This window comes from Cornus florida, unplaced genomic scaffold (assembly GCF_030987335.1).
Source record: "Cornus florida cultivar Cherokee Brave unplaced genomic scaffold, ASM3098733v1 CherokeeBrave_3.0.0_Hap2_Chr06, whole genome shotgun sequence".
Classification (NCBI taxonomy): Eukaryota; Viridiplantae; Streptophyta; class Magnoliopsida; order Cornales; family Cornaceae; genus Cornus; species Cornus florida.
Window position 1 is genome coordinate 83,327,932 of NW_026775576.1, and position 17,842 is coordinate 83,345,773.

Sequence of the window (17,842 nt, forward strand, 5' to 3'; positions counted from 1 at the left end):
TTCATATGTAGTATCAAATACTAATGGTCGGTAAAAGAAAATAAATGCCAAAAAGATTATAATAAATGTTTTTACTTTCAAATGTCTATATCCATATCATATTACTTTATAAATTTTCATTTTTTTTGCAATAATTACATATGTGTATCCCGTAATAAATTATGAGATATTTTAAAATCATCCTTGATTTTTTTTATTTTTTAAACCAATGATAAAATTCACGCGCTGAGGCACCAACAAAAGTGTTGAATGAAAAAAGAAATTTTGTTAACATTTTAAAAAGAAAAGACAGGGCATTTTCCCAGAAAAAAATACGGCGGGAAAGAAAGGAAACCACCAGGAACAAAATAAAAACACGATCATAGGAAAAACCAGAAGAAGGGCAAGTGTTGTTGAAGCAAAAAAATACGGAGTAATAATTATCCTAAAATAAATAGACTAACCTGAGATTTGAGGAGTTCTTGTTTAATGAAAATACTTGTTCAACGATTAAACTTCGTGTTTTAATGGAAGTTTCTATAATTTAATGTTTCCTTGAAACCCTCAAAAACCCAAACACAATTAACGTTGACGATTACTTCAAGAATTAGTCAACCCATTTCTCTTTAGTTTATAATTTAGGAAATTCAACTGAATCCGAGTAAAGTCAGTGTTTGTGTTTGTATATAATTAGTGTCTATATAAAAATATGCAGAGAGGGAAAGAGGAGAGAGAGAGAGTTGAAGAAATGGGGAGCTACAATTACAAGATGTTTGGGTACTTCAACCGGAAGTTCAAGATCAGCGAGGCGGAGCCACCGCCGGAGGTCAAAGAGGCGTTCGCGACTTACTCGGGCGGTCGGACCCACATGTCAGCAGGCGGTCTGCGCCTTTTTCTGATCGAGTTTCAGGGAGAGAGAGGGTGCACCGTCTCTGATGCGGAGCGAATCATTGGGCAGGTTCTCCATCGGCGACACCACTTGACCCAGTTCACTCGCCGCGGTCTCACCCTTGACGATTTCTTTCACTACCTATTCTTCGACGATCTCAATCCCCCTATTAAGTCTCAGGTACTCTCTCTCTATATATATGTATTTCACACACTATATATATATATATGTTTGTGGGTATATATAAGTGTTTATCAAGAAAGTTGGAAATGATGATGGAAACCTTGAAGTTTTACTTTGTTTTTTGTTATTTGGGGTCTTGACGAAACAGTGAGTTACTTAATTGAACGAGCACGTTGATTTTGAAAAAAAAGGGCATGTTTGGCTAAATTCATGTGAAAATGTATATTGAATTTTCAAGAGAACGTTGTTTTTTTAAAAAAAGGCATGTTTTTCCCCCCCACACATATATATCTATATCACACACTGTGTATTTATGTGTGGGTATATGTAATTGTAGATCAAATGGTGATTGAAACTTTGAACTTTAGATTTTTTTTTGTTATTTGGGGTTTTGAGGAAACAAAGAGTTACTTAATTCAACCTCATACAACTATTTGGCTAAATGGCTAAATTAAGGTGAAAATGTATATTTATTGATACTGTGTGTGTTTGTGTTTGTGGGTATATATAATAAGTTTATATCAATAGAGTAAATTACTTAACTGAACCTCATACAACTATTTGGCCAAATTAAGGTGAGAATGTATCTGCCAAAAAAAAAGAAGAACTAAGGTGAAAATGTATATATATTGAATTTTGAAGAGCACATTTGTTATGAAAAAAAGGCATCCTTTTTCGTAAGGGTAGGAAAAAATGGAACACTGGGGAGAAGCTAGAAGCGGCACAAGCTGGGGGAATTAATATGAGAGAAGGTCAGTTGAGATGGTTCGTTCAATGTAACAAATACAGCTAGTTTGGTAAGAAAGAGTGACATGAAATTTTAGAGTTTTAGTTGAGATGGTTCATTCAACTAAACAAATACTTTTTCACATAATTTTGAGTTTTATAAGCGAAAAAGTATGCTAAAGTACAATTTATTTTGTTCATGGTGAAGTAGTATAGACTGTTTCATCTAATTCAAACAATCTGAACTATAAATTGTTTACAATTATGGTACTTAGGCTAACAGAAAAGTGATGGCAAAGACATCATATCTTTCTTGCTGTTTTCTTCATATAGTTTTGCAACAATAATTTTTCTGTGGACAAAGTTCCCCATAATCCTAGAGAAGAGGGTGGAGCATTTGACTGGGTAATCTGTAAATGCTTCTGCACCTCTGGCATAGATTGTTAGCCTCATAGTTTACAATTTTTATTTTCTAAGAGTCGAAAGTATACTTTGCTGATGACGGGTGGTTTTAACAAGAAGGGGGGAAAAAAAAAACCAAAAAAAACAGCTAATTTACACCGGCTCTTATAGAACTGAAATGTTTAGTTTATAGTCAACATTGTTAAATATGATTTCCCTTGATAAAACTCATTTGCTGACTCATCATCAGCAGCAGCAGCAACATTGTTTTTATTATCGCAAGTATGATTTCCCTTGATAAAACTCATTTGCTGTTATATTTGCTTAGATACTGACTGATTAGGAACTAGGATAGTTGGGTTTCTGCAAAACGAATTTATCTTTTGCATTTCTTGCTGTTGAATGTTTGCAATCATGCCTTTTCTGGCATACAACTTGGTGATTAGGGTTCATACATCGTACTTTATGCATTTTGGTACCCTCTAATTTCAGTTCTATTAGTTTCCTTTGATCTCTGTGTGTGTATGTGCGTGCATGTGTTCAATATGGAAATGCAATTGTAGATTTGCTCTTACAGATTATGTCATTCCAGGTACACCATGACATGACTGCTCCATTGCAACATTATTTCATATATACAGGTCACAATTCCTACCTAACTGGGAACCAACTGAGCAGTGATTGCAGTGAAGTACCTATCATAAGAGCTTTAGAAAGGGGTGTGAGAGTTATAGAACTAGATATATGGCCAAATTCTGCAAAAGATGACGTTCGTGTTTTCCATGGAAGGTATGAACTTATTCCATAATCACCTCAATTGTTATTATTATTTGTGTGTGTGTGTGTAAGGGAGAGGAGAGAGGGGGGAAGCCTTGTCCATCCACATGCATGTTGGTTGTATCTTAAGGAGTTTGTTGGTGTACCTTTGTCATGGATGGGAATGACAATGAGAAAAATGAACATTATCTCTAATTGAAAGGTCAGCTTTAGCAAGCAGTTCATGGATATTATTTGGGAAAGGGGAAGCCTTTTAGAAATTGGCTTCTTTGTCAAATGTCTTCAATCAATTGTGCTTTGTTTATACAGAAGATATATGTTATAGCATTTAGCAATAATAAATAATCTCAGAATTGTAGAACAAAACTCATTTTTCTATCAACATTCTATTGCAGAATACGCAGCTAAATCCACAACAGTTTTGATTGGTGTGTGTAATATTTGTGTTACTTTCATACTAAGATCAGTTCGCTAGTCCACCATGGCAGTGCTTTCTGCCTCTCGTCTTCTTTTCTTTTATTTTTTCCTTATTTCTTTTTTAAATACACGATCTCATTGTTTTGGCAATATAGTGCATTAACCTGATTTTTTAAACATGAATGTACTCGAAAATTGGAACATTTTACTTTTCTTAAGTTAGTTCTTGTTTTTGTTTAGAAACTCTCTCAACTTCTTCTGCAGGACCCTGACAACTCCCATATGTCTCCTCAATTGCTTGAAGTCTATTAAAGAGCATGCTTTTGTCACGTCTCCATACCCTGTCATAATAACTTTAGAAGACCACCTTACACCAGATCTTCAGGCTAAGGTTGCACAGGTTAGCTTTCCTTGTCCTTCATGATTTAGATTCAAATAAAGTTTATTTCAATCTTTTTCTTGTAATTGAAATTAAATCTGTCTCTAGATGGTCACTCAAACGTTTGGAGCAATGTTGTATTACCCTGATTCACAATCCTCAGAAGAATTCCCTTCTCCAGAAGCCTTAAAGCACCGAATTATTCTTTCAACCAAACCACCAAAAGAATACCTTGAATCTAAACAATCCAAGGACAAGGGAAATGCCTCAAGTAATGAGAGGGATTCATCTGAAGAAGAAGAATGGGAGGAGGAGACAGCTGAAATCGAATCTGATAACAGGGTGAGCTGAGTGCTAAAATTTATTTCATCAAATTAAAAAAAAATTTAATTTACTTCACCATTTATAACATTTAAGGTGCTTTGGTTGTGTCATAGCAAAATAAAGATCATCAGGACGAAGACGGTGACAGCTGTGATAAAAAGTTGTGTCAGCCAGGAGCACCTGTATACAAGCATCTGATTGCAATTCATGCTGGGAAACCAAAGGATGGGTTGAGAGCGGCTCTAAAGGTTGGAATTGATAAAGTAAAACGTCTTAGTTTGAGTGAAAAGGCACTTGAAAAGGCTGCAGCATCTTATGGAACTGACGTTGTGAGGTATGTGCTAAATATCTGCAAGAAGTGTTAACTATTTTAACAGTTATTTATTTTATGTCGGCTGACTGTGTCTTAAATTCTCTGTTTCTTTTTCTAGGTTCACACAAAAGAATATTATGAGGATATACCCAAAAGGAATGCGAGTTACCTCCTCAAATTTCAAGCCTGTTATTGGGTGGATGCATGGAGCTCAGATGGTCGCATTTAATATGCAGGTTAGTTTCAAAGTTATGTTTTTTTTTTTTTGATAAGTAGTTTCAAAGTTATGTTGTCTACTTAGAATCATACTTTTCGTGCTATTGGTTAGTTTCAATTTCAATTATGTTTTATATATTTCTTTTTCTTTTTCTTTTTATTTTATCTTTGTGTTGTTTGATTATTAAGTGAAGCATGTTTACAGGCTTTAATCTTTTCAAGTTTGACACAAGTTAAGTTGCGTTTTCTTTTGAACCAAATTAATACACCAGACGTGTACTTATGTTGGAATCTATCCATGCACACAGCTCAGCATCTATATGTGGTTGGATAAGTGACAATAGCACCCACAACAATGATTAAATGTATCTTGATAAAATTCTGTTCTTGTCTGGATGCATCTGAGTTTAGATATGGAAGGTTATGATTATCTTTTTCATTGTAAGTAGGCTTTGCTTTTTCATTGGTTATTGTTGGTTCATTTCAAATTAGAGTTTCTTTGACTGCCAGGAAAACGGCCCTTTTCTTTACCCAGAACAATCTATAGATGCAGGTGAAGAAAGCCTTCTATGGATTTCACATTTTTTTAAACCTGTTTTCACACTCCTTTTTGGAGGTATAAACTTTTTATTATAATTCTATCATAACTGAGTCAAATATTGGTTATCAATTGACATATTATATGCATACACAGAATGATAGAGAAATCAAGATTCAGTGTTAGGATCAATATCAGCTATTTATTCACATATGATATGCACACACAGAATGATAGAGAAATTATTATTTTGCCAACATAAGAAGAAAAATTTAATTCAGTATTAGAAGCCTAGCATAATGGTTGTGTTAAAACACTAATTGCTTCAAAAGCTTAAGCTGTTAGAGAATAGGCCCACGCCCAACAATATATAGGTTTGGGGGTATATTGCCTTTAATACTGAGGCTAATTGGACCTCCCTTTGAAGTTTAGAATGATAGTATAATTTTGTTACTTATGCTCTAGGAAATGGGACTGTTTGGAAGTTGGTAGTCAAGCACCAAAAGCAATTTTGAGAAACTTCAATTTCTGGAAGTTCCTTTCCTGTAGGAAGATTACATCTGCCACATTGAATGAACCCTAATGGAAGAAGCAGGAGGTCGGCGAAGGTTCCAAAATATTTTTATTCGTAATTTCCCTGTTAAGTCTGGCTTTCTTATACCAACTCTCTTCCTTTAGGTAAGCTTAAAATAGACCAAGCTACCTTTGCTCCACTGGATTTCATGCTAACCACCTTCTAGAGGATCTCATGGTTTGATTAGGTTGGCTAATAAACTTTTTAGGAGGATGAAGAAACTTGTCTAGTAGATTTGAATACGGAATAGGACTCTGATTTGCGACTTCACTCTGGACAGCATTCTGTCAACTAATTCCTTACAATCAACAGCTCTCAATTTTGAGGACGTGAGAGTTATGCCGAGGTATGCAATTGGGAGGTCATAAATAGGAAACCAAGGCAATCAATAATACCTTGTTTCTTGGAGACCACCGAAGCAGAAATGAATAGCCTATTTGACAGATGCAGCAGATATGGAATCCCATGGTTTGAAGAGCATGATACCATCTGCAAAACAAAGATCAGATAGAGAAGAACTCCTGCAGCTCCAGTGTAGTTTAAACTTGGGTTACTTATGGATAAAATTCTTTGTAATCATGGAAAATACATCCATCACCAGCACAAAAAGGTAAGGGGACATGGGATGCCCTTACCTGAGCCTCCTAGTCCCTGGAAAGAAAACTTTTAATCCATTGAATCATTATGTCACCTTTTCACACTATGGGGCTCCATTTGTTTGGATGTAAAATATTTTTCAGAAATATATATATTTTTATTTTCTGGTGATTGGTTATTGTAAAATATTTTCGATAGAAAAAAATTATTAAAACCTAACAAAAATAACTTAACCATCAATTTTTGGCAAGTCATTTTAAATGCCCCGCCCGATGGACTCGACCTCAACCACGACCTATACCCTTGCCAAACACTGAAAAACAAAAATAAAAAAATATTTTCCCTGAAAGAGGAAAATATTTTTCGAGGAAAATATTTTATATCGAAACAAACGGAGCCTAGATGTCAAGATAAAAAGGGATCATTTCGATTCTTAAGCTTTTCCAAGGAAGGTGTTTGATGTTTCATTTTGTTAGACGAGAGTTAAAACCACCAGTCTACTATTATTAGAACTTGTTAAAAGGTTTGCTTTTGTTTAAATTCCAAATGTCATGTTAGCTTGTGGTCTGCCCCTCTGCCCACTAACTTAATAAATCCTTGAAATTATAGGCATTTATGTCTAACTTTTTAATATCCCCTCTCGGCTGTCCCCTTTCAATTTTTTTTTAAAGGATCTTGCTACGAGGTTAGCTTTTTGTTTATTTGTATATATATGAATTGTTTTGCAACAGGGTTATGGCAAGTCACTCTGGATGATGCAGGGGATGTTTAGATCCAATGGAGGTTGTGGTTATGTGAAGAAACCTGATTTTCTCATGAAGAAAGATCGAAATAATGATGTATTTGATCCTAAAGTAACACTTCCAGTACAGAAACATTTAAAGGTATGTGAAGCAACATGGCTTCATATTGAATTTCATTTTCCTAATGACAGTTTTAGAACATACATTTTACTTGACAGGTGAGAGTATACATGGGGGACGGATGGCGTCTGGATTTTAGCCACACACACTTCGATAAATACTCACCACCAGACTTCTACACAAAGGTCGGTAAGAGTCAATTGATTTTTATCTTTCTTTTTTCTTTCACTCTTTTGCCTTAAAACTAGTGTTTTGATCAAAGGATGTGATGATCTTTTACTATTGAACTTCATAATTGCTGTCAATTACCTCACATGATGCTATACTTCTTGTGATCTATGCAAAATAGATTTAGGTGGACATATTTTGACGTCATTTAGTTTGATTCATTGAATGAATATATCGGTCTTCATCAGAATGAGGAGCATAGCATTTAATGAGGGTGGTGTTGAATGAACATCATTACATGTAAATTTTAGTTGCATAATGTTACAAGGGGAGACTCTTCACCCCTGTGACACATAATTACTTCATCATTGTCCTTGCCTTATTCCCAGATTAGTGGGGTTGGCCACATAATTTTCTTTTTCCATTATTTTCATCCTATGTTCACGTCGGGCGCCCTCTTTGCCTCCTACCATCTACGCAAATGTCTCTCTCTTCTCACCGGAGCATAACTAATTCTGACTGGATATAAAACTGTGTAATGGGTAAGGACCATAAATTATCATAATCATCATCCTTGCCTGTGCCCCCGTACAAACGGGATTGGCCGCATGAAAAATATTGCTTTATTACCTGAGAGATTCGAACTCGCTCGGGGAGACCCCGTCATCTTCATTATTCTTGCCTTTATAATGACTATAAATAGACACAGTAAATGATCTGGTGTCAGTCCTTGCTTAAAATTTTGTGACTGAGGAGAGAATATGGTAGAAATGAAAAAATCTATGCTGAAAAATTCAAGGTTATGGGCACACTTGAGAAATATCAATAATAAATCTGAATGGGAAAAGAATCAATGTTAGAACAAAAGAAGCTTTAGTTATTATTGTACAATTTTGTCAGAAAGAATTATATGGGATTCAAATTGAACTACTCTGATCATTTGTAGTATCAGTCTCAACTGGATAAAGAAGTCTTTAACAACCTACTGGTGAATTTGTCTGGCAGGTTCATATAGTAGGAGTGCCTGCAGATGCAGCAAAGAAGAAAACAAAGGTAATTGATGATGACTGGGCACCTGTTTGGGATGAAGAATTCACATTCCCTTTGACAGTTCCAGAGTTGGCTTTGCTTCGGATTGAAGTCCGAGAGTATGACAGGTCGGAGAAGGATGACTTTGGCGGGCAGACATGTTTGCCTATCTCAGAGCTGAGATCTGGGATTCGGACAGTCCCACTTTATGACAAAAAGGGAGTACAACTTAAATCTGTAAAGCTTCTTATGCGGTTTCAGTTTGTATGAACTGCATGGCTTTTGTTCATTCTACAATACATGCTTGTCTCCCAAGAAGGCCCTGCCTTCCAAACATTCAATTAGTAACCGGTGGAAACGGGAGGATCCCACGTCAAGCACCATGGGCGAAGAAATTTGCCACACACACTTCACTGTATCTGGTTTCTGTCTTTAGTAGGATCTGCACAATCCATGTAAATTGTATGGTGATTTTAATTTGGTAATGGATGAGAACATTGTCTTGTACTCATATTGTTCTGTTTGTTGGATTTATGGTGAGGAAAGCTTATGGCCATCCTTGCAAAACAGACATTATTATTTGGTTTTTGGTTGTATTCTTCTAATCATACTAATGCATCTTCAGGGAGCTCGGCTCCTTTGTGGTCCTTTTCTTGCCAATATTTCCTTCAACGAACAATTATTCTTGCCAAGACAGATTGCAGAGAGTAAGGTATTTGACATTCATGCAGAAGGTACTCCGACGACTTATTTTCTTCTGCAAACCACCACGGATTTCTCAACTCCCAGTTACAGTCAGACAACGAACCACAATCCAAGAACCTTTATGCATTTCCTGGTTCAGAAAATAATGTAGATAATAATTCCAGACAGTAATAATGAAGCGCTGCTGAGAAGTGTATAAACTGCAAATAACTATTTGTCAAGCGTGAGTCCACAACACTAGAAACATGCATGAGCAATCACCAGGATGCCAGCATATAAACAATTACAAACGAATCAGAGCTTTGACAAATTTACATTTCACAAATTCTATACGAGTGATGCTGCAGAGGTTGGGCTTCATCAATGGCTCCCGTGCTCAAGATGATACTATACAAAAACTTATGAAGTCAACAAAAAGATGATGCCTTTGAACAAAAAGAGCCATTTGAGTGCCCCCAAGACGAATGCTACTTTCAATTTGTACAATATCTCTTCTACTTCGTCCAACAAGAAGCAGGGATTCCTTGCTTTTCAAACCACTCCGGCATGCGGAACCTTTCATAAAGCATCGGTCTCACATCCTTCTGTTGATAGAGGTGCTTGAGGAGTGGAAGGAGGACGTCCAGAAGCTGATCAACTCAAAAAAGACGGATCAGTAAATGGTGAGTAAAGGGCCAAGAATTGTTGGGCCAGATCCCAAAAAATATTTATTGATGTAATAACTCTTGTTACCTGTTCATCATGCGGTTGTCCTGCAGAAAATGGAACACATGGAATTCCGTTCAGTGGTTGCAATAAGAAACTGAACGGGTTGTTATCAACAATAACAGTTCGGCAGAGATCCTTTGATAGGCAGGATAGATCCTTGACATGTTCCCGATATTCCCTGTAATTTATGCCAGGAGGAGTTATTTTAACATATAAAAACCTTACGCAACCAAATGCAGGTTCAACAGTTCGATTCCTTTAATGATAATAACATTAAGACCCAAAAAAAAAAAAAAAACTGTGCAGTGACAAGAGCACAAGCTGTCAAGCATGAAAACTTGGGTACAACTTAACTGTTAGTATAACCAATTACAATATGTTCAGGTTATACATATGTACCTAAGTTGTGTGAACATGTGTTTACACACTCAAATCTACATATAGAGAATATGCAGCAAACAGAATGAACATAAAGCTCATCCACCTAGTAATAAAAATGAAAATGAGGATCATATGATAGCGAAAAAAAAAATAAACAGCATAATTAGTACAAGAATGAAACTGAAAATACAACATTTCTTCACATCTACAACTACATGAATCACTTGACATTTGTCTTTTTTTTTTATTTTTTATTTTTTTATTTTTTATATGCATAACTTGAGATGTAACTCTAATATATGACACTGGGGCCTTAATAAGCAATACTGAAATCCAGAAAGCATAGAAAATATATATAATTTGAAATACCGGCAACAAGTTGTAACCTTAACTTTTGAGAAACCATATATAGAGAGCGGGCATTGACACAATGATAAGGTTTTTTTTTTGGTTAAAAGCACAATGATAAGGTTGCTCCGGATTTGAAACGCAAAACCACCTCTTTGCATGCGAAGGTAAGGCTGCGTACATCTGACCCTGGCAGGAATCTCGCGCACCAGGCTGTACTTCTGAATAACTACTTTATATTCAACCTAAGACATAGCAGATGGACTTGCACAAAATAACATAACATATTATCAACTGGCTGGTTGGACATCCCACAGAAATTGAATTCGTCCAACGTGTTTTCATAAGGTTTGAAATGGGTCCATAATGTTTCAAACAGGATTTATTATGAGGACATCACCAGAAATATCAAAACTGAAAAAAATAGGAAGGAATTTTCTACTAAATCTTAGCTCAGGTACTTCAGGAAGTAGATTATTTTGATGCACAAAACTCATAAGAATAGACAGACACTGAAGGCGATTGTGGATCCTGAATCAAGAAGGCAGTGCCTTTTTCTACATATATTTCAGACAAACGTGAATTATTAGTTAACATGTCTTGACCTGCAATTAATGGTAACCTTCACCCTCGGGTTCATTGCATTTCAAAAGGATTTTTAGTCAGAACTACTTAGGATATATCTCCAAGAAGTCACGTTCATTAGAAATTAAAGCCTTGTTTGCTATAATCAAAATTACTTTCAGGGAAAACTTTCCTTAAAAGAAAAAGTCAATAGAAAAGTAAATATTCCCAACACACCACAAGACATCCATTGTGATAAATGTGCATTACATTATTTACAAAGAATAAGATCATGAAAGATTTTTCCATCTAGATAATGGAAAAAATAAAAAGCAAGGAATTTGAACTATAGGTTTCCAAGGTAGAATTTTAACTTTTACAGGACTAGTGTTAGACGATTGAGACTATTTTTGGCTAACTGCCATCACAGGGCGAGAATTTGGTGCGAAAAATTGGCCCCTGTGACAACTAGGATGATTCAAACATTCGAAACCCTCCAAGTAATTCACATGCTTCATAATTTATAAGGGGATAGTATTATCCAAATTTCATGGGCAATAGCTCTTCAAAAGTTTCTTATGAAAATTGATAACACATTAAGCAACAATAACACAAACAAAACTCAGTGTCAGACAGTGATATAACGTATAAAGTAACCACTTAGTGTCTGACATGGCAACCTAAATGGGAAGAAAAGGCAATGTATAAAAGATATAAACCTGGTTGGTGTCAAACACAGATTGGCTTCCAACACATAAAAGATGCTGGAGAAGAGGTGCCATTACCACAGGCCTTGATTGAGGAAAAAATAAAATGAAAAAATAGTAAAGCAAAGCCTGGAAGGATACAGTAGAAAAGCAACAGTGCTTACGTGCTAATTGTTGAAGGCCGATACAGTCTAAGACTAAATCGATTTTCAACATCGATTTTATCAACAAGTGGTCTAGCATAACCTGTGCGCATACCAATATGGCAAATTTTAAAAAATGTAAAAGCAAAAAGAGGAATCAAAAGAAAAGAACCAAGATAGTGGCAAAGTAAAGGGCAAACCTTCAAGACCAGCAGTAAATAACACAAGCTCTGCAAATTCACTGAGTTGTTTTAAAAATTCTTGTAATCCTGGACGTTCGAACACTGTAACATAGTTGACCTTAGGCTTGCCTTCACATTCCTTCAAACCCAACATTTGAATACTAAAATAGATTCATTTAAAAATAAAAAAAAAATAAAAACCAATTACCCTATAAATTATGGATAAAAAATAAATAAGACACCTTATCCAAAGAAACACATTCCAGCTCAAACCACTTCAACCCAGCTTCTGAAGCTTGGTTACGAATAATAGCGGGCAAACTAGATGTTTCATATGAACATACTAGTGTTTCATCCAAATCAAGAACCACCTGCATGCAGATATGCACAAGTCAAACATAAAATTCACTTGCAAGTGCCAGAAGTAGTTTCACAATATAATCTAGTATGGCCACTCAGCTGATGCAATAAATTTAAAACAAAAAAAGGTCAGTGCAGTGCCCAGTGGTTGTCTGTTAAGTATTTTCCTATCCATTCAGCTTTTTATTGTTTTCATTTTCTTCTTTTAACATGAAACGGTACAATCCGCAGTCATTGTAATTTGCCCTTAACCAATTAAATAAATCAAAAGCAAATGAATATATCAAATGACAAATTGGAGAATACTAATTCAAGTTTCAATGCTTAGAACCAGTTGGAAAGTAGTATGGAAAAGTGTATTTCTTTTGTGGTAAAGTTCCCCCAATATTCACTGCCAATAAGCTAAATCATATATAAAGGCAAAACAAAGAAAAACCAAATGACAAGTTGTTGCCAAACATATCCGCAGTGATCATTTGCCCCAATATGCCCCGCTAATTTATTTGTAGTGATCATTTGCCCTTGGGTATGTATCCATTTCTCCAGTAGTTCCAAAGCACATAACTTGGGTTAGTGGTTAGAGGGGACGGTGCAAGGCTCAAACATGCGCTCTCGGACACTGGGGAGCAACCCAACCACTCGGGTAGCACGGCACTTGCAGTCAGTTGTCATCTAAGTCTAGTCTCAATAGAAAAAAAAAGTTTGCTCACAAATATGGAACTCAAAAAACACTCATTACTGAATTTCCAGCTGATTCTTGATTTTACACTTGCTACACCTAAAATCAAGTCAAGCACTCAGCTAATTTCTAAAAAAAAAAAAAAGCTAAAATTTTGCCCTAACAAATAGAACAAAAGGTCAATATCTAACCTCAAAATTTCAAACATCAAACAAGTATGAAGTTTTCTCTGGAATCTCTACCCCATAAAACATATGTATCAGTTTGTTTCTACTCTACCTAATAAATTTACAATACTCATCTCCAAATACAAACAAATGTAAAGCATAACCACATGACAAAATTAATTCAACAATAAAATACACATGATAATCATCAACGAATATTTTCAATAATTACCGTAAGCTTCTCTATGCACCGATCACCGTCGACATTGGCGACTCTTCCGCCGGTAAGTTGGACCGCCGGCGGGTCTGACTCATGCAATTCCGGCGATTCAACGGCGGACAAAGGCTTGAACGACGGCGAAGAAGAAGAAGAAGAAGAAGAAGAAGAAGAGAGCAAAGAATGCTGTCTGAGGCCGATGTAAGATAGGACTTGAGCCACGGAAGGCGTCCCTCGGATGATCTGAACGAAGATCCCAAAGAAGAAGGCGAACCAGTTCATCAGTGTCCTCCACACTTGCAGAGTCCTCGGCGCGTACGCTTCAGCTTGGGCAAGCTCGGCCATGGCGGCTGCTCACGGAGTGGACCGATGCTAATTTACAGCTAGAGTGCGCACGATTGTTAACCTGTCCTCCCCGAAACGGTCTCGTCAACTGTCAGATTAGCTCATCAACGTTCTTGGCTAAAGTGATGTATGAAAGGCAATCAAATTCTCATTCTCACTCTCTCTTCAAGACTCTGTCATTTTCTCTCTCTCTCTCTCTCTATATGATTGATGGTTTTTCTGTATAGGTGAGGGAATTGTGGTCAAGGGGCTGCCTCGACGAAGTCTAGAGAGAGAAATGGGAGGAGAGAGAAGAGTGTACGACTCTTTAAATATGAAAATTGTTTGTCGATTCTTGTACTAATGTTTTTAACAATTAATCATGGTAAAGAATTTTTTAGGACTTTCCGTTCACTGAGTTGTCTTTTTCGGTAAACTTCTTTCATTGAATTGTCCTTAGAAAATACATTTTGGGACTTATTGTAAATTTTGATTTATCACCCAATAAGTTTAATAATTTCTTGGGGGTGTTGAATTTTTTATTTTTTATTTTTAAATTATATTTCTAAAAAAAAATTAAAATTGTCTGACCGAAATTATAAAAAAAGTAATAGTAGTAAGATTGTCTACTTTTGAAATTCATTAATTGAGGAGGGTTAATTTTATTTCCATTGGAAAATTAACTATGATGAAGAGTTCTAACGTTGATAGGAGGATCAAATGCAATTGAACGTTTTGGGGTGCTCAGATTTGGATGAATTCGGATAAAACTGAATGGTTTGGAATATTAAAAGTTTGATCGAATTATTCTCAAATAGTTTTTCTCTCCATACATTCCGAAATAAAGATTTAACAATAAAAACATGTGGTACCATCATTTCTCTAATTACAAATTATGTTTTGGTTTCAAATACAATTTAATTTCAACAAAGTTGGTGATGTGGTTATTTCTAATCATTAGATACATAAGCTTGAAATTTGAAAATGTTTGTAAAGAAACATTATTGGAGATTTCCAATTTGGACATTTTGACAATTACTGTATTTACCAAGAAAAGGGGTTAACAAGAATTTATTGTACTTTTTTGGATTAACCTCCGACTAATCTTAGGACCGCATACTCGATCGATTCCATGATCACTAGCGGAATGTAAGTTAGATATATACACAGTAGAATGAATCAAACCCACACTTAATTGACCGAATACTATTTATTTAGGCATTGAAAACTCGTCCTATCATTCAAATTTGTGTACGAAAGAAATCAAACCGACACTCAATTGACTAAATACAATTCGTTTAGGCATCGAAACTCGTCCTATCATTCAAGTACGTTACTGGGATAGAGTTTACACTTTAATTGGTCGATAAAAGTGGAGATATTTGTTTGTCTAGTGTCAACCGTCAAGAAGTTTAGATTAGTTAGATGATCATGACCGCAGTGGAACCAGTCCCACAGTGAAAGGGGTTGATGCTATCTAAAATGAATGCGCCAATTAAGAAGGGACAATCTTTCCATCTTTGGAGTGTCTCATGTCCTTCATTTTCACCACATGGGTCCCCCACTTCTGCCAAATGCCTTTCAAGACAAAAATACCTCTAAAATATTTGTAGTACACTGTTGGGTAATTTTGTAAATATTTTTCTTTTCAATGTAATCTTAAAGTATACTATGAGCGAAATAAAATTTTCATGATTGTTTGGGAATCCAACTTTTTATAATTGTGAGATCTTAATATTTTTTTTATTATATTGATAAGAGTGAAATTTTAAATTTATTTTTATTAAAAAACAAAATAATATTTCGTAATTAGTGAACTTGTGTAGTTAAAAAAATAATTTGAAATTGTTATAAAAAACAGTACATTCATTTTTTGGAATAGGATATATGTTTTGGAACATTCTAAATTAAAAAAATGAACAAGATTTTGGGAGGAAACCAAAGAATTGGTGGCCTAGCGGTATCAGACCTTTACTTCCTAAAGGGAGGTCAATGGTTCAAATTTCAGTAGATGCCATGTGTGTATGAGCACTAATTATGGGAAGAAAAAAAAAAAAACAATATTTTGGGAGGGAGAGAGTATTTTCTTATGTTTCAAAACTAATGAGGCATAGATAAGTACTCTATTTTTTGTAATTTTACATTGACATGATTGTTTTTTTTTTTTTTTTGTAAAAATACTCTTATATTGTAGTCACTTTTTTGAACATTAATGATGTCATTTTCTTTATTAAAATGGTGGATTTGAATGTATACAAAAATGAAGTACAAGTATTATGTCATTTTCTTTATTAAAATGACTAAAATCAAGTATACAAAAGTAAAGTACAAGTATTACATTTGTGGAGCATACACCATAGTTTGGAGTTCAACATTTCACTTTTATCACATATGTGAAATAATATGACAAAAAGCAAGTTTTATTGACGAATTAGACTCTGAAATTGGTACTACGTGTTTTAGTTTTAGCCCAACATCTTATTCCTTGTGGGCCTAGAACTGATCAACAACCTACTTACTCTCAAATTACATCACAGGCCCAAGAACCCCAGAGGTTAGGTTCTGATGGACTCCATACCCACAAGGAAGCCCATATTGATAAAAAGCCTATAACGATAAAAATGTTTGATCTTTGAAACCCATGAAAAGTGGAATTAGGGTCCATTCACACAACGTCGGAGTGGGAGGAGTGAGGGAGCGCAAAAAAAGACAAAACCTAAGTCACAATGAGTAAGAGTGAGAGTCCGCGTTTAAAAAAACTGTGACTTAGGTCGATTTCATTTAACGCCTTGGAGGGAAGGAAAATGTGTGTTTTTTTCCTCCTAACTTTAGCAAGGCTAAATAAATTTCATTTTTTTCTTACATAATCAGAATAACAAGTCTATGGCTCAAATTAATCCAATCTCAATTATTGATTAGCTTAATCTAAGCTTGGATTTTTTTTTTCTTTCTTCGATTGAACAAGTTATGATTGATTCGCAAAGTTTCACACACCTAATTACGACTTATGAGGCATAGGCAATTTTGATGGCAGTGCAGTGATAAAATTTGAACTCTCTAAATATGAAAAAGTAAGCTCAAATATGAGAGTCGCTAAAAAAAGACTAAGTTTACACCGTAACAACTACAAGCATCCTCCTTCAAAATAGGTCATATCGATGAGGAAAATGATTATTACGCCCAGCATCTCAATCAAACTGTTGTGCCGACGGTATCCCCAGCACGGGATGCTTGTCAAGTGGGACTCACATGAGTCATATTTGATAGTTGGGATGCTATTGACCTAGCATTTCGGTTGAAATGTTGGGTATATCTATCATAACCGGGTGAGAAAAATGATTGTTAGGTTCAACATTCATTTGAAATACTGGGCTGAAATATGAGTCTCACTTGACGGTATTGAGCATCCCATAGCTTGGATGTTATCAACTTGAAATGTAGGCCTGGCCTGTCGATCATAACTCGATAAGAAAAATAATTATTAGTCTAACATGTCAACCGAAATGTTGGGCTAAATGCATCCCGGCCATGGAATGTAGTTAGCCCAACATTTTGGTCGAAAAATGCTGGTGGGTCTATCATAAAACTTTTCATGAAACAGGGTTTTTAAGTAGTACATGAACACAACAATTTTAGAGGTTGATTGACTTTCCAAAAAGAAATAATTTCATAAGCTGATTGATGAATATAAAGTATAACAAAAACATGGGCCAATTGATCGTTAATGGGCAGTTTGGGGTTGTTTCAGAGCTAAAATATGTATGTCAAGCTGAAGTTAGGAGCTTTTGAAATAGCTAAGAAAATAGTTACTGGATAAAGATGAATAATGATTTGTGATTGAAAAATGAAGATATAATTCTAGAAGAAAAAAGGAAGAAGAGAAGGTTTTGTCAAGTTTAGAAAAAGATAAGGTACAGAAAAAAATAAAAAATAAATGAAAAAAAGCATGAAGACATGAAATTTAGTATCAGAAAAATGGAATG

General features: G+C 35.3%; 2 protein-coding genes across 2 annotated transcripts; one reads left to right on the top strand and one right to left on the bottom strand.

Annotated features, from left to right (window-relative positions):
* The first annotated feature begins 271 nt into the window (after window positions 1-271).
* LOC132312412 (phosphoinositide phospholipase C 6) lies at window positions 272-9,021 on the top strand. The gene is made up of 9 exons (XM_059810779.1): window positions 272-1,048; window positions 2,772-2,968; window positions 3,638-3,773; window positions 3,861-4,094; window positions 4,190-4,410; window positions 4,508-4,625; window positions 7,046-7,198; window positions 7,276-7,362; window positions 8,351-9,021. The coding sequence occupies exons 1-9, from the start codon at window positions 689-691 to the stop codon at window positions 8,642-8,644; spliced, it is 1,800 nt and encodes a 599-aa protein (XP_059666762.1). The 5' UTR covers window positions 272-688; the 3' UTR covers window positions 8,645-9,021.
* A 226-nt stretch (window positions 9,022-9,247) lies between these two features.
* On the bottom strand, window positions 9,248-14,184 carry LOC132312413 (uncharacterized). Its single transcript, XM_059810781.1, has 6 exons — window positions 13,551-14,184; window positions 12,355-12,483; window positions 12,131-12,251; window positions 11,952-12,033; window positions 9,812-9,965; window positions 9,248-9,708 (listed from the first exon to the last, which is right to left on the bottom strand). The coding sequence occupies exons 1-6, from the start codon at window positions 13,878-13,880 to the stop codon at window positions 9,574-9,576; spliced, it is 951 nt and encodes a 316-aa protein (XP_059666764.1). The 5' UTR covers window positions 13,881-14,184; the 3' UTR covers window positions 9,248-9,573.
* Window positions 14,185-17,842: the final 3,658 nt, after the last annotated feature.